The sequence below is a fragment of the Electrona antarctica genome (assembly GCF_951216825.1).
Source record: "Electrona antarctica genome assembly, chromosome: 22".
Taxonomy (NCBI): Eukaryota; Metazoa; Chordata; class Actinopteri; order Myctophiformes; family Myctophidae; genus Electrona; species Electrona antarctica.
This window is the reverse complement of record NC_136805.1, coordinates 5,950,727-5,975,945: the sequence shown is the minus strand read 5'-3', so window position 1 is coordinate 5,975,945 and position 25,219 is coordinate 5,950,727. Positions and strand designations below refer to the sequence as shown.

The following is a 25,219-nucleotide window of genomic DNA, read 5'->3' as shown; positions in this document are numbered from 1 at the left end:
TGCCACCAAAATGTGGAACGCCCTAACAACAGTCATTAAGACATGCGAATCCCTTGACTCCTTCAAAACTGCTCTCAAAGGGCACCTACGGACGGCTGCAATTTCTAAACTGGCCCCCGTAAAATCTGAATGCCCCACCCACCCATGTTCCCCCTCACTGTATGTTTCTTTTGACTATATAGTTGTGTATATTCGTACGTCTAAATGTTTTGATGAATTGAAAATGGCCCTATTGTAAACAAGTGTAATGCTTTATGGTGTCGTCCACTCACTGTTAACAGTTTTTGTATTGAGTTGTACTTGAAATGTACTGTAATTCTGCAAGCTGTTAATAAATCAATCAATCAAAAAGCCTTTGTCTGGCCTGGGCCATGGCTCAGTGGTCCAGGCACCTTGGCTGGCAATCCAGTCTGGCAGTGTGCCGTGGGTTCGACTCCCGATCCCGACGGCCTTTACGTACTGCATGTCTTCCCTCCATCTCTCTCCCCATTTCCTGTCAGCCTACTGTCTGTCCCTCCATAAAAAATATAAAATAAAGGCGAAAGCCACAAAAAAACATTAAAAAAAAAAAGCCTTTGTCTTTAAAGATGGAGTGCAATGATTTTTTTCCCCATGTGTTTACTGTTTATGAGGTGACAGTAGGCCATTTGACCCATTTCATTAGACCCCTTGTTGTGGTTGTTATGGACAATGATGTCTTCCCTTTGTATTTAGGGTTTCTTCCTGGAGGCTGAAACCTTGACATTCAAACGTGCCAATGAGAAGGAAAAAAAATCACACCCGTGTGAACTGAGTGGTGCAACTCTGACGTGATATCTGTGATGTCAGTGACTTCACATACTAACCATAGCAACCATGCTCGTTTTTTTGGTTGCTAACCATAGCAACCATGCTCGTTTTTTTGGTACGAACAAACACGGGTACACGGGTACGAAGCCAGTTGTTGGAGTGGTTTTCACCACTCAAAAACAGTGATATAGTGACATCACAATATCATCCCCTCCCCTAACCCCTCCACCTTTAACAACTGCTGTGGGTGTGGCTTCAGTTCAGGTGGATCACCATGCAGTATAGTTGAGGGCAAGCCCCTCATGCCGCCACATTTGAGGATAAAAATCACACCCGTGTGAACTGAGTGGTGTAAGGTCTTATATAGACTGATCAGCTGTGGTCTGACGTAATGTCTGACGTAATGAAATCACACCCGTGTGAACTGGGTGACCATAGCAACCATGCTTTTTTGGTACGGACAGACACGTAAACTAACAAAGCCAGTTGTAGGAGTGGTTTACACCACTCAAAAAGCCAGTTGTTGGAGTGGTTTACACCACTCAAAAAGTGAGGACAGAAAAGTGATGAGGATGCCAATTGTGAATGTGATGATGTATGATGATAAGAGCACCCCTCACTTCACACAGGTGTGATTTTTAGTAAGAACTACATAGGCTACATTTTGTTTTCTAAAACAATTTGGGATTTCTTCCATATGATAGACCATGCCTTAAATAATGTTAAAAGAAATACTGATTGCAGTGATTGCAATGTATTTAAATCCAATAGATGGCACTGAAACGCAACAAATCAAATTGTCCCTTGTAGGAATAAAAATCTTATTTTAGTTTTGAATATGTGCATGCTGGTTAATTTAATGCTTCACACTTTTCCAAGCAATCAATAGTTGTGGACACATATTTGACAAATTGACATGCATCAAAAAACATTGATTAGGCTGTATGTAAGAACATCCTAAATGAAAAAATGGGGTGGGGGGAAGAAACCATGACAAAAAAGAAATGCATCATCATGCCCTTACCAATGTCACTATAACCACCTGTATAGACCCCTACGCACCCCCCCCCCCCCCCCCCCTACTACGGTACTACCCCCCCCCCCCCCACCCTCATGCATTTTTGCCCCCACCCTGCCTCCCAGTCTCTCTCTCTCTTTCTCTCTCTCTCTCTCTCTCTCTCACACATGCAGCAATTAATAAATAAATACGAGTGCGTGGACGCATATGTTTTAATTAAATCCTCCCATAACATACATAAAGTCATCGTGTATTTATTTGAAAGTGCTAATAATGCTTAAATGTGGGTTTACTTTTAGATGATTCATTTAACATGATTACTGTAACTGCAGGCTAGATAATTTAGGCCTATCATGCCAAACAAAAGGTCTCTATATGATGTGCAATATTTTCGTTCTGGTTACATAACATCTTGACACGATTTGAATATCTATCTCATTTGATCTATAGCTGTGTGTTACCGTTCCCATATTCCATAGGCATGTGTGTGTGGTGTGTGTGTGTGTGTGTGTGTGTGTGTGTGTGTGTGTGTGTGGGGCTGTGGGCTACAGAGACACAGAGTTGATGTTATGTCAACTCGAGTCTTTTGAGGACTAGTACAAAATAAGCTATTTTCGCTTGACAGTTTTTTAATCAAATATGCGGGTTGCCATGTTGTGTTCAATCGTCCTTATAATTTATGACATCGTTTTGTGCGCTGATGCGTCTCGCCAACGGGTGATAAGATGTGCCACAACCTGGCAACCCTGTGTCGCTGGCAAGATGCGTTGGGTTCGCACGTTAGCATGGTGAGCTAACTACAGTTAACGGCAGTCAGTCGGTAGATACTGTCGTACCGTCTCCAAACTTTACCCACAGTTAGCCTCAGCAGGACCGGAACAAGCTGGATTCTCTCTTCAAGATAAGATGATGATCATGATGATAGTGGTGGTGGTGGTGATTGATTGATTGATTGAAGTATTTATTAACAGTTTGCAGAATTAGCATACAGTACATTTCAAGCACAACTTTGATTGATTGATTGATTGAATTATGTATTAACAGTTTTTTCAAGTTCAAGAATTCAAGAATTTCAAGCACAAACTCAATACAAAGACTGTTAACTGTGAGTGGACGACCCAATTAAGCATTACACTTGTTTACAAAAGGGTCCACCATGTTCAATTCATCAAAACATTTAGAGACGTACAAATAGACACTTCTATATAGTCAAAGAACAGAACAGGAATTCATCATAGAGGTAAAAATGGAAAAGAGACATATACAGTGAGGGGAGATTTTTACGGGGGCCAGTTTCGAATTGCAGCCGTCCGTAGAACTCAATACAAAAACTGTTAACTGTGAGTGGACGACACCATAAAATGATAAAAGCATTACACTTGTTTACAATAGGGCCCACCGTTTTACAAATATACACCTCTGTATAGCCAAAAACAGGAAAACGGAGGCAAAAAGGGGGGAAAAACATAGGGTGAGGGGAAAAAAGGGGGGGGGAATGATGTTTATTATTATTATTATTATTACTACTAGCCTAGTACTACAAAATAAATGTAACTAAGCGATTAATAAAGGTGTGGTGCTTATATAGTAAGGCTGACGGTTTTGATTGATCAATTGATGGATGGATGGATGGATGGATGGATGGATGGTTCGTTGATTGATTGATTGATTGATTGATTGATTGGATTCTTAACAGTTTGCAAAAGATACAGATCAGGTGCACCGTACAATTATACAATAATGCGAAGGAAAACACAAAAAGCCCGGAGTGCTTGTTTCCAACTTTCCATTGTGGTCCTATCAAGCTAGGAGCAGTAAAAGGAATATATTTTATACAGAAAAACATTAGGGGGGGGATTTATCTTGGCAAGTTTGAGAAGACTTCTAGGACAGGTTATTGAAGACAGCAGCCAGAACAGTGGGCACTATCCAGACTTCCAGACTGACTATCACCATGAGGTTGTAACTTGTACTGGAATAACCTTTGTCAGTTAAAAAATACATCAATACAGTTATTCTTTCAACTCTAAAACGGACGGGGAGCCAGTGAAGGGAGGCCAAAACAGGTGTAACATGGTCACGCCTACGGGTTCCAGTTAGGAGACGCGCAGCAGAATTTTGGACCAGTTGTAGACGTGCCATGGAAGACTGGTTTAAACCAACATACAGAAATGAAATGAAATGAAATGAAATCTATATTTACCCAGGGTATCTGGGCTAAGCTCAAGAACTTGTTTCCAGCCAGGCCCTGCTCATAGAACACATTTCATCGTAGTGGTTGATGCCTTGTTCAAGGGCATTTCAGCGGTGGTAATTTTAACGTGTCGGACGGCTGATTCGAACTGGGAACCTTCCGGTATCTAGACCGCGCCGCTATCCGTTCGGCCACCGCTGCCACAGTGCATTGCAGTAGTCTAAACGAGTGGAGATAAAAGCATGAATGACACGTTCAAAATCGTTGAAAGAAAGCACAGACTTGATTTTGGCGAGCAGCCTCAGGTGATAAAAGCTGGAACTAACCACAGCGTTTACCGGTTTGTCCAGTTTGAGAGCATTATCCAATTTGACCCCAAGGTTAGAGACAACGGGTTTGGCATAAGGCTGCAGGGGACCAAGGTCGGTGGGTACAACACTAGGGCCACTAGGCGCAAACACTGTCTATGACTTCCGTTTTACTTTCATTTACACTGAGGAAGTTGAGAGCCATCCAGGCCTTAATGTCATTGAGAAAGTTAAGAAGGGGTGTCAGGGAGTCGTTGCTTCCCTTTTTTAGAGGCATATAGATTTGGGAATTATCTGCGTGGAAATGATAGGCAATACCATGTTTCTTGAAAATTAGTCCCAGGGGGAGAAGATAAAGGGAGAACAGTATTGGCCCCAGGATCGAGCCCTGGGGGACTCCGGAAGACGGGGGAGGAGGAGGATTCAAAATCTCCACATTTTACTGAGAAATGTCTATCAGAAAGGTAGGATGAGAACCAATCTAGGTCAGAATCCCTGACGCCAACACAGTGCTCTAGTCAAGAAATTAGAGTCTTGTGGCAAAGAGTGTCAAACGCAGAGGTTAAATCTAGAAGCAGCAGGATAGCAGAGTCACCAGAGTCAGTAGTCAACACCCTCAGCAAAGCCGACTCAGTACTGTGAAGCGCTTTAAACCCTGATTGGAAAATATCAAAAATGTCATGTACCTGTAGAAAAGACTGTAGTTGCCATAACACAGTTTTCTCAAGGATTTTGGAAATAAATGGCAGCTTTGAAATGGCTCTGTAGTTCGCTAGAACGGAGGTGTCTAGATTGGGTTTTTTAATGAGCGGTGTCACAACTGCGGTTGTGACACCAGTATGCTGGTACAACACCTGAGGCAAGACTGCTCTTAAGGATGTTTAGGACCGTAGGCCCAATGGTCTCCCACACCTCCAAACCCATTCTGGCCTGACGTCGAAATTCAAAAAAAATGTTTTCTAAATCATGACAATTTTCTGAAAGATTTGAGGCACATTTTAACGATTTTTCAAAAATAGCAGACCTACAAGCTCGTAGCGTGCCACTCGGTGGCGCGCTATGAGCTTGTAGATCTGCTATTTTTTCAATAGCTAAAGTATAACATAATGCCAAACACCAAAAGGGGTTTTGGCCCAAAATGGGTTAAAAAGGTGAGTGGGTATAGCATCTGTGGGACAGGATGAGGTTTTGAGTTGAAATACCAATTCACTGAGTTTATTATTGGGTCACAGTTAACAGTTATTTTGTATTGATAGTTGTGCTTGAAATGTTGATTCAATCAATCAATCAATCAATCAATCTATCTGTGTGCGTGTGTGCGTGTGTGTGTGTGCCAAATATGTGTACTGTATATTATTGTGAAGTAAGCAACCGGAAGTCTCATTTTCCCTCAGCAGCGCCTGCCTTGTCGCGCCTCTGTCAGTCGCCAGTCGTCTTATTTTTTTTTTCACTCCAAGGCAAAAGGAGAGATTCTCTCTCCGCTTCCACTGGATTTTAACCACGGCGTCTCTGGCGGAGCCGGGAACCCGGAGGAACGTCTGCTTTGCACCGACGACACCGCGTCCGGACGGCCGGACACTAGCAGTTCTCCCGAGCGAGACCACGGTGGACGGTTTTGTCGCGAGCCGAGGAGGAGAGCAGCGACCCGGGCCTGGAGGAGGAGGACGAGGAGGAGGAGGAGGAGGAGGGGGGCGACGTAGCCTTTCATCTCTGACCGCTGAGAAGGCACCGAGGGCCGGCCGCCTGTCCACTGGCACACCGGCTAGCATAGCAGCGCACCTATATATGACACCGCAACAGTGTTGGAGGATACAACAACAACAACAAAAAACAAGGGAAACCGTTTAAGTTTGCATTAATTTACGCAGTCGATATTTTAACAACGAAAGAAGCAACCCGTTTAGAACGTTTTAAACCAGAGCTGGTGGATATTGGAAAAAGGGCTAAAGGACCATTAGCGGCTAGCTCGGCTAGCTGGCTAGCTAGCTGCGGGCTAGCAGTGACAGTTAGCCTCCAGGGTTGAAGCACACAGACATTGGGAACCTGCTCGTCATTTTTCGGACCTTTATCAGAGCCTTGAGGCGCCGACATGGCTGCCATCATCAAGGAGATAGTGAGTCGCAACAAGAGGCGGTACCAGGAGGACGGCTTCGACCTGGATCTCACCTGTATCCTTTTTTATATTATAAGTTCTACTGTGTGGAAGGAAAGGAATCCACAACCTGCCTGGTTTGCTTTAGCTTGTGTTAGCTGCTAGATGGTTAAAACGTTTTTAATCCCTATATGACTACCAAGTCGGGATGTGATCTTGACTTTATATAGTTTCATTTTGATCATTTGTTTTCTTAATGGTACAGTGGAGAGTGGACAGTACACAGTAAAATCCCCAGGGTACATTTTAACTCTTGAGAAGTGTGTAATATAATGGAACCAAATGGGCCCAGGTCCATTTGGTTACATTTCTACACTCAAGAGTTACACATTGATGCATGTGATGTGTTTTTGATATGTTGTACTGTGTACCTCCCATTAGTATGGTGAATTTACTGAAATTAATTTAGACCCCTGGCAAATGTGAAAATAGACATTGTTATTTTGAGATAAATAATAGTGGTAACCTGAATCTTATCTACCGGTATATTGCAAATTTCAAATAACGGTCAGACTTTATCTGTCGTATTAGATCATGGTTTTGAGGGATTGTACAGCAGTGTTTGATAATATTTTGGTGATTATGGTCCAAATGGTCAGCTGGCAAGCAAGCAAAGCAATGTGACAGTCTGTTGGCAGGCATTACATCAGCTGTACACAAGCTCCAACACATTAAAACTGGAAATCCGTAAGATTTATGTCTAGGTATTTGCAACGATGTCTGAGCTACAGTAAAGATGGTGGCACATCTAATTGTCCAATCCTGTGTGCCTGCCATCTGCTTCAAATAACTTTATTAGCATTGTCGACCAGTTGGGTGTCTGTCTAGCCTTAAAATACTTTCTGACATCAAGGTCTAGATTTCTCAGTAGAAGAGTGGGGACTGGGGAGACTACCTCCAACTCTCAGTAGAAGAGTGGGGACTGGGGAGACCACCTCCAACTCTCAGTAGAAGAGTGGGGTCTGGGGAGACCACCTCCAACTCTCAGTAGAAGAGTGGGGACTGGGGAGACTACCTCCAACTCTCAGTAGAAGAGTGGGGACTGGGGAGACCACCTCCAACTCTCAGTAGAAGAGTGGGGACTGGGGAGACTACCTCCAACTCTCAGTAGAAGAGTGGGGAGTCGGGACCGGGGAGACCACCTCCAACCATACTAGCAGACCTGCTAGTAATATTGTGTTAACATTCATTTACGGCCACAAAGTGGGGTCAGGGACGCTCGGGCTTCCTCGGGCCACTTCCAAGTCGACCCTTACCGGTCAGTAAGTAAGTAACTCTCAGAGTTATACCGAGGGTCATTGAAATTTAATGACCAGAGAACCACTGGTCTAACATACCGATTTGGTTCAAAGCAAACACGATGTTGATTGCAACGAGCCCATGATTAAACTAAAGGCAAGGTGCAAGACGATAAAACCTACTGTAGTGTTGTCTAGTTTGACTAATATTACCTACCCTGCAGTTAGGGTTAGGGTTGTGTGCTCCTTCCAAGAAGGCAGTGCAGGCCTGCCCCTGCACTGCCTTCTTGGAAGGAGCAGTGAATGAACTAGACAGATTGAATAGTGCTATACAGTATCATCATAGTGGTGGAAGACGGATGGCTGGATTGGATATCATCATAGTTGAGATATTTGTAATTTGGAAATGTGCAATTGGCATCTAGTTGTCATGTGGATCAGCTTAGTTCAGTGAGTTGACTATGTGTGCGTGTTGTAATGTCTTGGCTGTGTCTTGGTTGGGTAGTTGCTAATCAGACTGGGTGGCATTGATTTCCATATTGGCCTCGCCGCTCGGCAATATTGGGAACTGGCAAATGGATCTTAATAGTTTATGCTGTAGTGATATTGTGGGGGGGAACGGGAACACACATTGTCATGACAAATCCATCTGTCTCAGTGTGCAATGGATCAAATCCCACTAGACTAGAGCATTGTATTCTCTCAATTCTGCCTTTTCTATGGCCAGGAGAAGGCTTCATCAGAGCTACACTATAGTGCCCGAGTTCCCAAACTTTTCAGCTCGAGACCCAAATGATACATGTGGTGTCTCCCCGTGACCTAAACGTACAAAAACATATATTCAATAGCCCTGTTTAATAGTGGAAATAGCAGATCTACAAGCTCGTAGATTTGCCATTTTCACTATTGCTCAAGTTTTTTCTTTTTTATATATTTTTTATTGGATTTTTGGAAAATTTACTCGTGACCCATGAAATAATGGTCTGCGATCCAAAAATGTCCCTTTTGGGAAACATTTATGGCAAAAATGTGTCTGAGAATGTGTTGAGTCTTTAACCTGCTGATTTATCACTGAGAGACACAGAGAGAGAGAGAGAGGGGACACGGTGGCGCAGTCGGTAGAAGGTCCTGGGTTCGATTCCCGCAGGGGACGCTGGGGGTGTGTCCTCTCCTCCGTGTCATCTGTAATTTCTGTGTGGAGTTTGCATGTCCCCCCCCCCATGTCCTCTAGAGTAGGTACCCTCACAAAAACATGCAGTAATCCTGGTCTCTAAACTGCCTCTCCCTGGCCAGCTGATGGAGGGGAAAGGAAGCCTGATGGAGGGGAAAGGAACTGGTTGGAATAACGTGAATAACGTGTTCCTTCCACGCGCTACGTCCAACCGGGGAAACTCCCCCATCAGGTGAAAATGAAGCTGCTTGGACTGAATGGACTCCTCATGCATAGAAGGAAGTATGAGGTCAGTCCGTTGCTCTCCCCGGGTTAGCAGAGGGAGTGTAGAGCCCAGGATTACATTAGATGATTCGACACTGGGTGAAAAAAATGGGTTACAAAATCGTGTGATAAAAATTTGAAAAAATAAATAAATAGAGAGAGAGATAGATAGAATATAAGAAGAATAATGAGCCCCTCTGTCACAAAACATGTGCGTGTTTAATTTCAAACTCTGTCTGTGAAAAACGCAGCCGGTGTGTTCATCGAAAGCGTTTGTTTCAGCAGTAGATTTTTTACTGCCTCCCTTCGAGAGCAGCAGCAGGTCATTTGCTGTGTGTGTGTGTGTGTGTGTGTGTGTGTGTGTGTGTGTGTGTGTGTGTGTGTGTGTGTGTGTGTGCGTGTGCGTGTGCGTGTGCGCGTGTGCGTGTGCTTGTGCGAGAAGAGGAAGTGTGAGTGTGTGTATATATATAACCGATGAATCTGTGCTGTGTTGGTGTGCATATACATGCAGTGTGCGTACCGTACTCCTAATGTGTATTGGTGGCTCGGTGATGTACTGTAAGAGAGCTTGCTGCTGTTACGCAACAGCAACCTTTTTCTTTTTTTTTTCTAGGAATGGTCGGTCCTCTGAATAGTAGGAAGGACAGAGCAGTGCGACCAAAGGTTACTGTAGTCTTATTAAAAGCCTGCTGATAGTACTACACCTCCCTCCTTGTCTCAGTTGCTCCCGACAAGGGAGAGAGTAGGGCTGAGCCCATATCATGGCTTCAAAATCAATATCAATATTAGGAATTATGTCAATACTAAATTGGACCAATACGGGGACATTTTGGTTGCATTTTGTATACACATAAGTTAGATTAACACTGAGGATTTTACTGCAAAATATCTAACCCATTCTGGACGGGAACCCCTTTTGGTGTTTTAACTAAGCATTATGTTATACTTTAGCTATTGAAAAATAGCAGATCTACAAGCTCATAGCGAGCCACGAGCTTGTAGGACTGCTATTTTTGAAAAATCGTGAAAATGCGGCACAAATCTTTGAATATATATATTCTTTCAGAGCGAACGTTTTTTTTTATTTTGACACCAGGCCTAAACGGGCTAAACGGGACACCTAGGTGCTGGGAAAGGAAAAAAAATGAAACGATGCATATCGTTGCAGCTGGCCAGAAACCACACATCTCCATAACCTTTTTGTGTTTTTTCCTAAAATAAAAAAGTGTAAAAAATGGCGAGCTTGCGATGCATTTTTGGCTTGATCTGCTACTCTTGAAATGAAAAGTAACAGTTTTGGACATAAAGAGGTTTCCAGTCCACCCGACAGACGTCAAGCCAAAGGTGCTTGAAGTGTGTTTGAATGCATCCTTTGGAAACCCGAACAAAGGATGATTTGTATTGAAAACCAGAAGTCTCTTAACCCGGCTAGGCGGCTACAGGACTGGCCTGCACCCAAAAGGTCACGGGTTCATCCTATAACCATAGTCATTTTGGGGCACAATGTGCCGGTCATACCTAAACACCGGCCGTTTGGTCACAGGGTCTGTGGCAATTTAGGGGTAATCGATCAGAAAAAAATTGAATGGCTAATCGAATTGAAATTGGCCTTTGTTTTTATTTTATTTTTCAAAAATGTCCAGGGATAGTATAAATGTTAAAGTAGGGCTTCACAATAATGGGTAAAATTATATTCATGGTGTTTCTGCTTAACCCATTTCAGGCGGGAACCCCTTTTTGGTGTTTTAAACATTGTTATAATTTAGCTATTGAAAAATAGTAGATCTACAAGCTCATAGCGCGCCACCGAGTGGTGCGCTACGAGCTTGTAGATCTGCTATTTTTGAAAATGTGGCGCAAATTTGGAATATAAATATATATATATATATTTTTTTTTTTTTCAGAACGAACGTTTTTAACCAAAAAAAACTCAGAAGAAGACTTTTTTTTATTTCGACGTCAGGCCTAAAGGGGTTAATATTGTAATTATTGCTAATGGTTTTTGGTGGAGTTAGTTGCTCTTATCAGTGTCATATCTTTGGACAGTCATATGGTATTTAATTGTGGTTTTATTGTTCCTCTGTGAGCCAGTTGGGTTGGGTTTGTGTAACAGTGAAGAGATGAGTTCAAGGTGCATAATATTCGGCATTTGTCTAATGCCATATTATCCTATTTTGACCTGAGATCAGATTCTAAAAATGTCTTCTACATCCTGACAGTTTTCTGAAAAAGCTATGTTTCTATGTCAGTCGTTCTTCGATTTTGCACTGGGTGGCGTGCTATGAGCTTGTAGATCTGCTATTTTTCAATAGCTAAAGCATAACATAATGCTAACACCAAAAGGGGTTCCCGCCCAGAATGGGTTATACATTGCCCGTCAGGTGGAAAATTTAAAAATGTCAAAGTATCAGATCTGGTACTTTTGATGCTTTCAAGACAAGTAGGATGTTAAGTTATTTGGAGATTAGAGGTTACTGCCCAAACCAGATGTTACCATATATTCGAGCAATAACACATTTTAATGTCATGATCTTCTTGTCTATCTTATCGATCTATCTGGCCCTTTTTGACCACAGGAACCTATTCCTGCTACTACTCGTAGCAACCTGAAGAGAATTGATACGATACCACTTTCTTATTTATCGATCGTCTGCTAGTTTACATCTAGCCGGGAAACCAGACAAATTGAATTTGTGTATTATTGTGTATTGGTCTGGCAATGCGATGCCAGGCTAATAGTGTGTATTATTGTGTATTGGTCTGGCAATGCGATGCCAGGCTAATAGTGTGTATTATTGTGTATTGGTCTGGCAATGCGATGCCAGGCTAATAGTGTGTATTATTGTGTATTGGTCTGGCAATGCGATGCCAGGCTAATAGTGTGTATTATTGTGTATTGGTCTGGCAATGCGATGCCAGGCTAATAGTGTGTATTATTGTGTATTGGTCTGGCAATGCGATGCCAGGCTAATAGTGTGTATTATTGTGTATTGGTCTGGCAATGCGATGCCAGGCTAATAGTGTGTATTATTGTGTATTGGTCTGGCAATGCGATGCCAGGCTAATAGTGTGTATTATTGTGTATTGGTCTGGCAATGCGATGCCAGGCTAATAGTGTGTGGTGGATGATGGAACGTATTGGATTTTTAGGGACATTAAACTTGTGACCTTTTGGTTACCAGGGCAAGTTTGTGTGTGTGTGTGTGTGTGTGTGTGTGTGTGTGTGTGCGCGTGACTGCACGTGAGTGACGCTATATTTGTGTGTGTGTGAGGTAGAGTGTGCGCGCCCACGGCCACGCCATGCTGCAGTGCTGAGTAGGGGGGGGGGGGGGGGGGACTGGCACGACTAAATAGGTCATTTTGGTATGTATAATTAAATCATTGTGTGGTCGAGAGAGATGGAGAGAGAGAGAGAGAGAGAGAGAGATGGAGAGATAGAAGGATCTCACGGAGCACTGAGACAAAAAGCACTGTCAAAAGTGCTCTTTTTCAGCGTATAATGTCATGATGAGGAGGAGGAGAGATTGGAGATGATGTCAGGCCTTCATCAAACAGATATCGTGTGTGTGTGTGTGTGTGTGTGTGTGTGTTTTGACGTTTCCTTAACACTTTGTGTGTAGACATCTATCCTAACATCATTGCCATGGGCTTCCCTGCTGAGCGGCTAGAAGGTGTCTACAGAAACAACATCGATGACGTAGTCCGGTAAGACTATCCGTGTGTGTGTGTGTGTGATAGACCTATGGATTGCCTATGACCTCTCCCCGACCTCGATGTGTGAGTTTTGATCCAGAGTCAAGTTCACAAGATGAATCTCTCTACCTCTCTCCATGTGTTTTAAACATTGTTATAATTTAGCTATTGAAAAATAGTAGATCTACAAGCTCATAGCGAGCTTGTAGATCTGCTATTTTTGAAAATGTGGCGCAAATTTGGAATATATATATATATATATATATATATATATATATTAACTAAAAAAAAAACTCAAAAAAGAAGACTTTTTTTTATTTCGACGTCACATATAAATGTGTTTATATGGGCTTTGTGACTAGCCTGTAATACAAACTGTAACACCACTAACTTGTGAAGTGTCGTAGAAGAATAAATATTTGTTTTCTCTTGTCTTGTTTCTCTCAGGTTTCTGGATTCTAAACATAAAAATCATTACAAGATCTATAATCTGTAAGTACTGTCCCATCCAGGTGGTTGAAAGTCAAAACATCATATAGATTAGATTTCCTTCGTGTGTGTTTTTGTAATATCACATGATGTCTCATCCGTCTGACTGTCTTAGATGTATTTATGGTCGCTCAGTATGTTGCACCACTCTAGTTGCTCCATTGAACAGCAGTCATTGTTTTTCCTGGCTGGTTATCAGTAGCTGTCTTGTTAGCTAACCTGTTTGACCGTTCTGTTCTGTGTGTGTGTGTGTGTGTGTGTGTGTGTGTGTCTCTGTGTGTGTGTGTGTGTGTGTGACTACAGTTGTGCGGAGCGGCATTATGATGCAACCAAGTTCAGCTGTCGAGGTAAGATGACATCACTGCAGACGCCCCCGGGCCATAAATATACAGTGCTATATCTCCATATTTTAACCTTTTTTTTTCTCGTTTCGTTTCGTTCTGCTGCTTTTTGCCATTATTGAATTTGAATCTTGAAAAGTAACAGTTTTGGACATCAGACCTATGAGGTTTCCATGGCGTGTTCCCTAGTCTTAGCCTATCATTGTCTCTCTGTTTTTTGTTGTTTTTGGGCGTGTCATTTTAGGCGGAAATAGCCGATGAACGAGTTCACACAATGTGTCACATTGTGTGTGCTTGTTGCACATCAGCTATTCCTTGTGAGACGGAGTATGGAATAGGGCTTTTTACGCCGCCTCCATGTTTTCATTGGCTTCCTCGGTTTACTGGTTCTCTTCGTCCCGAAACAGACATTTATCCACCAAAAGCGTGTGTGTGTGTGTGTGTGTGTGTGTGTGTGTACAAACCGCACAGCGCACACACACAGCTGACAGCTCCCAGCGCTGCCCCCCCCCCCCCCCCCCAGCGGATCAAACACAGCGGACTTGCCTGGCGATAGAGCTCACAGTACGGGCAGCAGAAAATTGCACCCTAGATATTAATCTCTCAGGGCTTGTTTGTAAAGCGAGGCCGCTTTCTGGGTCTATGGCCCCAAGTTGTGGAACACACTACCACTGCACCTTAACCCATTTTGGGGCGGGAACCCCTTTTGGTGTAAGCATTATGTTATGCTTTAGCTATTGGAAAATAGCAGATCTACAAGCTCATAGCGCGCCACCGAGTGGCGCGCTACGAGCTTGTAGGTCTGCTATTTTTGAAAAATCGAAGAACGACTGACATAGAAACATAGCTTTTTCAGAAAACTGTCGGGATGTAGAAGACATTTTTCGAATCTGATCTCAGGTTAAAAGGGCGACCTCCCTTGATGTTTTTAAGAGCGAGTTGAAAACTTATTTTTTCAACTCGGCATTTGTTTAGATTTATCTTATTTATTTATCTTATCTCTATATTCAATGTTCTGATACAATTTTCCTTACCCATTTTTTATTTTTGTATTGCTATTTTTATTCGCTAATTTGTATATATTGTGTCTTGTATTGACCTGCTTTTTTGTTTTTCGGCATTCCGCTGCTTGTTCTTTTTTATAGCACATTGCATTTTATGTATGAAAGGTGCTATATAAATAAAGATTATTATTATTATTAAAGCGATTTATATGTTTTTAGGAGTAAATATGCCATGGCATTTGTAGAATCGTCCTCAGGTCTAAATGGGTTAACCCATTCTGGACGGGAACCCCTTTTGGTGTTTTAACTAAGCATTATGTTATACTTTAGCTATTGAAAAATAGCAGATCTACAAGCTCTGGCACGCTACAAGCTTGTAGGTCTGCTATTTTTGAAAAATCATAAAAAAAGGCACAAATCTTTGAATATATATATTCTTTCAGAGCTAAATCTTTTTATTTCGACGTCGGGCCTAAATGCGTTAAAGAGAAGTCCCAATAAACTGTCCCCCTGTCCTCGTCTCTCCCTCCCTCCCCCTGTCCTCGTCTCTCCCTCCCTCCTCCCCCCCAGTGGCCCAGTATCCGTTCGAGGACCACAACCCTCCCCAGTTGGAGCTGATCCGTCCGTTCTGCGAGGATCTGGACCACTGGCTGAGCGAGGACGAGAGCCACGTGGCCGCCATCCACTGCAAGGCGGGCAAGGGCCGCACGGGGGTCATGATCTGTGCCTACCTGCTGCACCGTGGCAAGTTCATCAACGCACAGGAGGCGCTGGACTTCTACGGGGAGGTCCGGACCAGAGACAAGAAGGTACTACGAGACGCACACATTTGTGGCCACATTTGACTGAGGGACTGACATTGGATTTGTTTGAATTTTCGTTTTTTTTTTTTTTTGGAAAGCAGGGAATCATAGCTTCAAATTGACATTGGTTGTTCAGTTTGACCCACCAGTTTTGGAGATATGGCTTATAGAGTGTAATGTCTTGCAGAGAAACGGCGAGTTGAGAAAACGGGCTTGAAAGGTTCACTTCTGTGCACTCTTAACATTACACCTAGCTACATCATGTAGCTAGGTGTAAGCGTCCACAGAAGTGCCTACATGTTTAAGCATTTATTTCATATTTACATGTCGATTTCAGCTCTGATATTTATTTCAGACATGCTCTAGTATGCTAAGAGTCTGCCTGTGCTATTAACTCATTTTGGATAAAATATCAATAAATTCAGTTTTCATCCTCTGGTGAAAAGCTTGCATGATGGCAGGCTCTCAGTCAAATCTGGTCACATTTTGTAAAAGGGAACACCCTTTTGGAGGTGTTTTAAGTTAATGTTCTACTTTGGCTATTGAAAAATAGCAGATCTACAAGCTCCTCTCTCAGTCTGTTTCACGAATCGCATTATAGGACTTAAACTATAAAAACTAAAACCATTGAAGTGGTGATATTTTCCTAACCTCCTGTGTGTGTGTTGTTGCAGGGTGTAACCATCCCCAGTCAGAGGGTTAGGGTTTAACCTCCTGTGTGTGTGTTGTTGCAGGGTGTAACCATCCCCAGTCAGAGGGTTAGGGTTAGGGTTTAACCTCCTGTGTGTGTGTGTGTGTGTTGTTGCAGGGTGTAACCATCCCCAGTCAGAGGGTTAGGGTTAGGGTTTAACCTCCTGTGTGTGTGTGTTGTTGCAGGGTGTAACCATCCCCAGTCAGAGGGTTAGGGTTAGGGTTTAACCTCCTGTGTGTGTGTTGTTGCAGGGTGTAACCATCCCCAGTCAGAGGGTTAGGGTTTAACCTCCTGTGTGTGTGTGTTGTTGCAGGGTGTAACCATCCCCAGTCAGAGGGTTAGGGTTTAACCTCCTGTGTGTGTGTTGTTGCAGGGTGTAACCATCCCCAGTCAGAGGGTTAGGGTTTAACCTCCTGTGTGTGTGTTGTTGCAGGGTGTAACCATCCCCAGTCAGAGGGTTAGGGTTAGGGTTTAACCTCCTGTGTGTGTGTGTTGTTGCAGGGTGTAACCATCCCCAGTCAGAGGGTTAGGGTTAGGGTTTAACCTCCTGTGTGTGTATTGTTCCAGGGTGTAACCATCCCCAGTCAGAGGGTTAGGGTTTAACCTCCTGTGTGTGTATTGTTCCAGGGTGTAACCATCCCCAGTCAGAGGGTTAGGGTTAGGGTTTAACCTCCTGTGTGTGTGTTGTTGCAGGGTGTAACCATCCCCAGTCAGAGGGTTAGGGTTAGGGTTTAACCTCCTGTGTGTGTGTGTTGTTGCAGGGTGTAACCATCCCCAGTCAGAGGGTTAGGGTTAGGGTTTAACCTCCTGTGTGTGTATTGTTCCAGGGTGTAACCATCCCCAGTCAGAGGGTTAGGGTTTAACCTCCTGTGTGTGTATTGTTCCAGGGTGTAACCATCCCCAGTCAGAGGGTTAGGGTTTAACCTCCTGTGTGTGTGTTGTTCCAGGGTGTAACCATCCCCAGTCAGAGGCGCTACGTGTCCTACTACAGCTACCTGCTGAGGAACCATCTAGAATACAGACCTGTCGCTCTGCTCTTCCACAAGATGGTCTTCGAGACGGTTCCAATGTTCACTGGAGGAAACTGCAGTAAGTCTGACTCGCCTGTCTCGTCTACATACTGTATCTGGGACATAACAGTTTTACTTTTTATTATACGTTTATTATTTTAATTAATTTATAGTTTTTTTTTTATAGTTCTTTTTGTTCTTTCATTTTGACAGCGTACAGTACATCTTAACAGGTTACCGACAATTTATGGCCGTCTTTCAGGCTAGACTGACAATGTTTAACACCTTGATTGCTTTAAATTGATTGATCAAACGATAAGCCCTGCTTAATACGACATCCCCGCTATTTGTTTTATGTGTCGAAATCGCCGTATTTTAATAATTAAAAAGAAACTCCGTCTGCTGCGGAGCAGGGGGGGAGAGAGCTTCATGTTATGATGTCTAAACCGGAAATCGACACATTCGCTGGGCTGCTAGGGCTTCTGGGAAATTGAGTCCAATGCAAGTGAACAGGGGTTTTGTCTGACTACAACCGCCTCACCACCCGTAGCAAGATGGCGGGTGGTGCGATGGAAGTAAACACACGGCGCAAGCTATCTTCGGCGGATTTTCGCCGATCAAAAGCCCAGATACTTCAGCGTATGATCTAAAGGTAATAAAACAATCTCTGCAGCGTAGAATATTTGATTAAAATGCGGGTGAACTATTGAACGATCGTGGCTGGAATTGTTTTGCACAGATCACTTCACTTGACTTAGAAAGACCATTTACTGTACAGTAATATTTGGTCTGGAAAAAGTGGAATATACCATAAAAAATCACACCCGTGTGAACTGAGTGGTGCAAGGTCTTATATAGTCTGATCAGCTATGTCGTGGAATATACCATAAAAAAATCACACCCGTGTGAACTGAGTGGTGCAAGGTCTTATATAGTCTGATCAGCTATGTCAGTTACGTCACACACTAACCATAGCAACCATGCTCGTTTTTTTGGTACGAACAAACACGGGTACACGGGTACAAAGCCAGTTGTTGGAGTGGTTTGCACCACTCAAAAAAAGAAATGTATACATCAAATTGCTACAAAACCTGTATATCTATTTGGGGCATAAACAATAAGTTGAAGGATCAAATTAAGTCTGATAATGTACCATTCACGTTCACATCATTTATATTACTCAAGACCATTTTTCTTTTTTAACATTTTGGACCAAATAGCCAAAATGTGGAGGTGCCCAGATGTCTTCTAGTGCCCAATGCCCACCTATCCTGTATCCAGTTTTAGTTGCCAAACCAATGGATTGTCTCTCTTGTAATTGACATTTGTTCTCACTTCCAACCTTACGCAAGGTGCATACTAGACTACTGAAGGCTTCCAACCTTATGCAAGGTGCATACTAGACTACTGAAGGCTTCCAACCTTACGCAAGGTGCATACTAGACTACTGAAGGCTTCCAACCTTACGCAAGGTGCATACTAGACTACTGAAGGCTTCCAACCTTACGCAAGGTGCATACTAGACTACTGAAGGCTTCCAACCTTACGCAAGGTGCATACTAGACTACTGAAGGCTTCCAACCTTACGCAAGGTGCATACTAGACTACCGAAGGCTTCCAACCTTATGCAAGGTGCATACTAGACTACTGAAGGCTTCCAACCTTACTCAAGGTGCATACTAGACTACTGAAGGCTTCCAACCTTATGCAAGGTGCATACTAGACTACTGAAGGCTTCCAACCTTACGCAAGGTGCATACTAGACTACTGAAGGCTTCCAACCTTACGCAAGGTGCATACTAGACTACCGAAGGCTTCCAACCTTATGCAAGGTGCATACTAGACTACTGAAGGCTTCCAACCTTACGCAAGGTGCATACTAGACTACTGAAGGCTTCCAACCTTACGCAAGGTGCATACTAGACTATCGAAGGCTTCCAACCTTATGCAAGGTGCATACTAGACTACTGAAGGCTTCCAACCTTACGCAAGGTGCATACTAGACTACTGAAGGCTTCCAACCTTACGCAAGGTGCATACTAGACTACTGAAGGCTTCCAACCTTACGCAAGGTGCATACTAGACTACTGAAGGCTTCCAACCTTATGCAAGGTGCATACTAGACTACCGAAGGCTTCCAACCTTATGCAAGGTGCATACTAGACTACTGAAGGCTTCCAACCTTACGCAAGGTGCATAATAGACTACTGAAGCCTACATGCCTAGAAGTGTCTTCCTCTGGGGTTTTTAACGTTTAACTCGTTTAGGCCTGACCTCAAAATTTAAAAAAAGTTCTTCTAAATCCTCCAGTTTTCTGAAATAAATATTTTCACGATTTTTCAAAAATAGCAGACCTACAAGCTCGTAGCGCGCCACTCGGTGGCGCGCTATGAGCTTGTCGCTATGAGCTTGTAGATCTGCTATTTTTCAATAGCTAAATTATAACGATGTTTAAAACACCAAAAGGGGTTCCCGCCCCAAAATGGGTTAACCCACTGCTGCTATGCACAATGTGACTGTAAAGTCAAGCCCTACAGTAAGTTCCAGTTATGAGTAGGGCCTATTTGAATTGATTGGCCAGTCTAGCAATATACTGGTCTACAACAGGGGTTCTCAACCCGTGGGTCGCGACCCCTCGGGGGGTCGCCAAAATATATATTTTTTCTTTCTTTTTTTTTAAGGTTTTTCAAAAATAGCAGACCTACAAGCTCATAGCACGCCACTCGGTGGCGCGCTATGAGCTTGTAGATCTGCTATTTTTCAATAGCTAAATTATAACAATGCTTAAAACACCAAAAGGGGTTCCCGCCCAAAATGGTTTAAGGTTATTGTAGCAGTCAATTTATATTGGGGGTCGGGAGGGGGCGGGGCGGGGGTCCCGAGACATTGCCAAAGCATTTCCGGGGGTCCCCGGCCAAAAACGTTGAGAACCCCTGGTCTACAACAGAACTTCAAAAGCTGCTTCCATCCATGAAGCATGGATTGGCTGCACACACATTCAGTAAAGGGAACTTTGGGGAAAACACCATTTTACTACCCCAAAAATGGATGTGCGCTGCGTGCGCCATGTTATTAATTTATGATTTATTACACCGACTTTTATCCCTGTCTAGGACAGCGCCAGCGGTAGACCGATGCAAGTTTGGGGGGGTTCCCCATTCAAAACTTTTTACAGATCACATTTCGGGACATGGTCTGAAAAATCTGTCTTAGGATTTGTTGTTGCTTTAAGCCCTGCTTATTGCTTTTCTAAAACGGTTACAAACATATAGCAACATTAACCTCAAAACTATTCCTAATTCACAAAAGTAGCTACACTTTGCGTCGCTTTGCGCCCAGCAGAGCGAGCCACACTTCCTGGTTTTTACTCAGACGGGGGAATAGGAGGTGCTTGATGTTTTTACGAGGCCACCCGGAGCCTCACAGTCATATGAGCGCGGGCGGTGCTTAGTCGCCCGCCCGGCCAGTGTTTGTAAGGCAATCAAGCGCTCCCCTTCCCCAGTTCAGCTACAGGGCTGCGGGATCAATGTAACGCAGCTGGGAATGATATAAAGTGATTGAAGATGGATTATGGATTATCGTGAGATTTACCATGGCCATTTTTGATACCAATACTTGTTACTTGTAAAGGAGTAGTTCTACATTGCAGTACTTTTACTCACAATAAGTAACGCATATGAGTACTTTTTCCGGGACGCACATGCAGAGATCCGACATGCGGGAACACCGGTCGGACATGCGGTCCAACATGCGCTGCTCTGCGGTGCTCGCGGTTATGGTTTGAGGTAGGTTGTCGGTGTAATCAAAGTCAAAGTCGTACGACGTTACCGCAGTGAAATCTGTTCTCCGCATTTGAGCCGCAGCCAAGGAGCGGTGAGCTGCAGCCGTGCCGTGCTCGGGAATCATTTGATTAGTAGATTTGACCCCCCCCAATCCAACCCTTTGATGCCGAGTGCCAAGCAGGGAGGCATTGGGTCCCATTTTTACAGTCTTTGGTATGACCCGGCCGGGGATCGAACACCCGACCTCCCAGTTTCAGGGCGGACACTCTAACCACAAGGCCACTGCGCTGACAGTCAATTTACAATTTAGGCATTTAGCAGACGCTCTTAATCCAGAGCGACTTACATTAAGCAAGAACAAAAAGCATGGGAATACATCACATATATAAAAAGCATTTATCAAGAAACATGCGTAAGCTAAGAACGTAGCTAGAACATATCTATATAATGACACTGTACATATAAACTATACATATATACTATACTATGCTGTACATATATACTATGAAGTGCTATGACTACATACAATGCAATTATTGTGCTGTCTACATAACATGCTGTAAGTCTGTATCAAATGCTATCTAAGTCGGACCAATAGTATGTCTAAACTAAAGCCTGTACCCCCTTTCTCCACCACGCGTACGTTCCGTTGCAGACCCCCAGTTCGTGGTGTACCAGCTCAAGGTGAAGATCCACACGTCGAACCCGGCCAACACGCGCCGAGAGGACAAACACATGGTCTTCGACTTCCCCCAGCCACTTCCTGTCTGCGGAGACATCAAAGTGGAGTTCTTCCACAAACAGAACAAAATGATGAAGAAGGTAAAGGTGCTTCTCAAACCTTTTCTTTTTTTAATTATTATTTCAAAGACACAGGGGGGACCCCCCCCCCCAGGGCATGCATTACTAGGCCACAGACCCAGTACACTATGGGTCCATTTGGTTCTTACCTTAGAGCTGAGCATTCTGTGTTTCCTAGAACGGTAATTATGAAAAAAAAATCATTAACATGGTGAATCACATCTTGATGACATCATCAAGATGTGTTTCACCATGTTGGAAATATTATTTCCACACAACATCTCTAAGGTGTATTAATGACAAAGTAAAATGTTGAAAATGAGTGGAATGCCCCTTTAACTATCAATCATTTAGCTGGGGAGTCCCTCAAAGACCCCTGGGGGGAGGGAGACCCCCCCTCCCAGGGTATGCATTATTAGGCCATGGACCCCTGTACGCTATGGGTCCATTTGGTTCTTAAGTACATTTGACTTGATTTGAATCAACTTCTCTCTCCTATTTCCCCCGCCCCCGCCGCCCCCAGGACAAGATGTTCCACTTCTGGGTCAACACCTTCTTCATCCCCGGGCCCTACGAGGAGAACTTCGACCGGCTGGAGAACGGCAGCGCGGGGGGAACGCCCCGGGAACCGGACGGCTCGACGTTCCACAGCCTGGGTCCGACGGGGGAGAACAACGACAAGGACTTCTTGATCCTACCGCTGACCAAGAACGACCTGGACAAAGCCAACAAAGATAAAGCCAACAGATACTTCTCTCCAAACTTTAAGGTACTCGGGATTAATCCATTTAACACTTTGAGAGCCCACGCAAAACTGCCCAAAAATCACTTTCACCTCGAAAATCCATTCACATTTTTTATAATTCAGCTGACTGTGGAGACACATGCTGGAACTTTTTACTTTGAAATGTTTTATAGTTTCTGAGTTATTTAATTTAAACGCCAAATGCATTCTCAATGGTGACAACACAAACTTTGGCACCACGTATTAAAAAAAAAAAAATCATTGTTTTGATTTTTTTGATTTCTTTTTATTCGAAAAAAATAAAAAATAAAAAATATATATATTTTTTTTTTCAAAGACGTTCACAGACGTCTTGGGCTCTGCCCGTGCGGTAATACCAAAGACGTCCACAGACATCTTGGGCACCAAGGGCCCTATTATGCGTGTCTTAAGTACCAGGTCTTATGACTTAACTTAAGACCTGGAGGCGTGGTCAATGCTCTTTGGCCACTCAGAATAGCCAAATGGCATTGATCACGCCTCCAGGTCTTAAGTTAAGTAATAAGACCTGGTACTTAAGACATGCATAATAGGGCCCAAAATGTGTTAAGCTGCTATAAGCAATAATATGTCAAAATGTTAATGACTTTCTTCTCCTTTTTTTTTTGTATTCAGACAGCCAGCAATGGGTATAGAACGCTTGTTTTGTCTCTGTGACACATCTAGGGGCCACAATCTGCATTCAAATATTTTCCTAGAAGCTTTGTCATTGGTCGATTTGCCTGTCTACTTCCTGATTCGTTAGTCATTAAGGAAGTAATACAAAATTGATATTTTCCAATTTTTGGGGGCATACATTGTTAGGTATCTAAAAAGTATCTAAAAGTGTGAAAAGCGTATTTTTCATTTCACTAGGTCTTTAAAACTCCACAGTCAATTAACCCATTCTGGGCGGGAACCCCTTTTGGTGTTTTAAGCATTATGTTATACGAGCTTGTAGGTCTGCTGTTTTAGAAAAATCTTGAAAATGTGGCTCAAATCTTTGAATGTATATTCTTTCAGAGCAAACGTTTTTAACTCAAATCTTTGAATGTATATTCTTTCAGAGCGAACGTTTTTAACTCAAATCTTTAAATGTATATTCTTTCAGAGCGAACGTTTTTAACTAAAATCTTTGCTTCTGGGGGGTCCCTGGAACTACATATTTTCAGATGGGGGGGGGGGTCGGAGGCCAATTACATATAGTTTTTGGAGTCCTTGACATGAAATATTGAGCACCACTGATACAGAAACATAAGGTTTTTCAGAAAACTGTCATCATTTAGAATACATTTTTTAAATGTTGACGTCGGGCCTAAAGTGGTTAATGGTATCAAATGCCCAGCGGAGCTCTAACGGTTGTGTTTTCCGTGGTTAATGGTATCAAATGTCCAGCGGAGCTCTAACGGTTGTGTTTTCCCGTCCCATCCTTGCAGGTGAAGCTCTACTTCACCAAGACCGTAGAGGAGGGGGCCAACTCCGAGGCCAGCAGCACGGCCTCCGTCACCCCCGACGTCAGCGACAACGAGCCGGACCACTACCGCTATTCTGACACCACGGACTCGGACCCCGAGAACGAACCGTTCGACGAGGAACAGCACACACAGATCACTAAAGTCTGACACCGCACGCACACACATACACACACATACACGCACGCATACACGCACGCATACGAAACACACTTATATAAATATATATACAGATGTACTTATATCTATACACAGGAAAATGGACCCCACGTTTTAAAAAAAAGAACCAGCTAACGAGCTAACTTGGGGGGAGGGGAGGGGGGGGGGAGAAATGGACCAGCCGACCAATCTCAAGGACTCGACGGATTTGACGAGATCGTGGGGGGGGATTTTTTTCTTTTTTTTTTGTTATAATGACTGCCTGCCCCTCCCCCCCGCTGCGCTGTGATTGGTGGAGGAGGAGGAGGATGGAAGGGCAGCTCGAGGGGGGGAAGGCAGGTTGCAGGATAGATGGACAGGAGATTTTAAAATAAAGGAGTAAAACTTGAATCAAAAAAACTGAAAGACAAGTAGACTTCTTTAGCAACTACAACCTGGATGTTTGTTGGATCAATAACCCCACCACCACCACCCTACATTCTATCCTTTTCATCACTCCTTTCCTTCCTGTCTAGTTTTAAGAAACGACATGCTGACCAAGTTTTTAGGTTTTCTTTTCTTTTTTCGTTCCGTTTTTGTTTTCTTCCTTGTATTTTCTGTCTGTCTGTCTGTCTGTCTGTCTGCGGTGAGTGTTGAGTTGTGTTCAGGGTCATGGGGGCTTAGGTGAGGTGACCACCGGAGCTGAAATAACGTTGAGCGGTGGTGAGTAAAAACAGAGAGAAGGGTGGCGGTAGTTTGCTCTTCACCGCGGCTCGTGACGTCATGTTGTAGTTCGGTGGTCACCGAAAATCCAGACTATGTATGAGCCTTTACTGAGACGCTCTGAGTCAAACTGGTTCTCTTATCAAAACAGCAGCAAATCTGAATTCTCAGTTCTATAATAATAATAATGCCCAGTGGCGTGCACAGACATTTAGAGGGGCAGGTGCTCAAGTTAAAAAAGGGCACCTTGTGCAGCGCGTGGAACCGGCCGGTTGCCTTAATCCATTTTGGGCGGGAACCCCTTTTGGTGTTAGCATTATGTTATGCTTTAGCTATTGAAAAATAGCAGATCTACAAGCTCATAGCGCGCGTAGG

General features: G+C 43.5%; 1 protein-coding gene across 2 annotated transcripts; it reads left to right on the top strand.

Annotated features, from left to right (window-relative positions):
* The first annotated feature begins 5,706 nt into the window (after nucleotides 1-5,706).
* Nucleotides 5,707-24,287, top strand: ptenb (phosphatase and tensin homolog B). Of its 2 annotated transcripts, none has more exons than XM_079493112.1 (9): nucleotides 5,707-6,477; nucleotides 12,755-12,839; nucleotides 13,275-13,319; nucleotides 13,620-13,663; nucleotides 15,232-15,470; nucleotides 17,103-17,244; nucleotides 21,603-21,769; nucleotides 22,272-22,517; nucleotides 23,948-24,287. In XM_079493112.1, the coding sequence occupies exons 1-9, from the start codon at nucleotides 6,399-6,401 to the stop codon at nucleotides 24,131-24,133; spliced, it is 1,233 nt and encodes a 410-aa protein (XP_079349238.1). In that variant the 5' UTR covers nucleotides 5,707-6,398; the 3' UTR covers nucleotides 24,134-24,287. The 2 variants fall into 2 exon arrangements, with proteins under 2 accessions (XP_079349238.1, XP_079349237.1); XM_079493111.1 differs by having other exon boundaries at nucleotides 21,603-21,775.
* The last annotated feature ends 932 nt before the right edge of the window (nucleotides 24,288-25,219 follow it).

Excerpts from the sequence above, each read along its gene's own strand:
- ptenb (XM_079493111.1), top strand. The coding sequence starts at position 6,399 with ATGGCTGCCATCATCAAGGAGATAGTGAGTCGCAACAAGAGGCGGTAC. Across the intron at positions 13,664-15,231 it reads AACCAAGTTCAGCTGTCGAG|TGGCCCAGTATCCGTTCGAG; the intron begins GTAAGATGACAT and ends CCTCCCCCCCAG. Across the intron at positions 17,245-21,602 it reads GTTCACTGGAGGAAACTGCA|ACCCCCAGTTCGTGGTGTAC; the intron begins GTAAGTCTGACT and ends GTTCCGTTGCAG.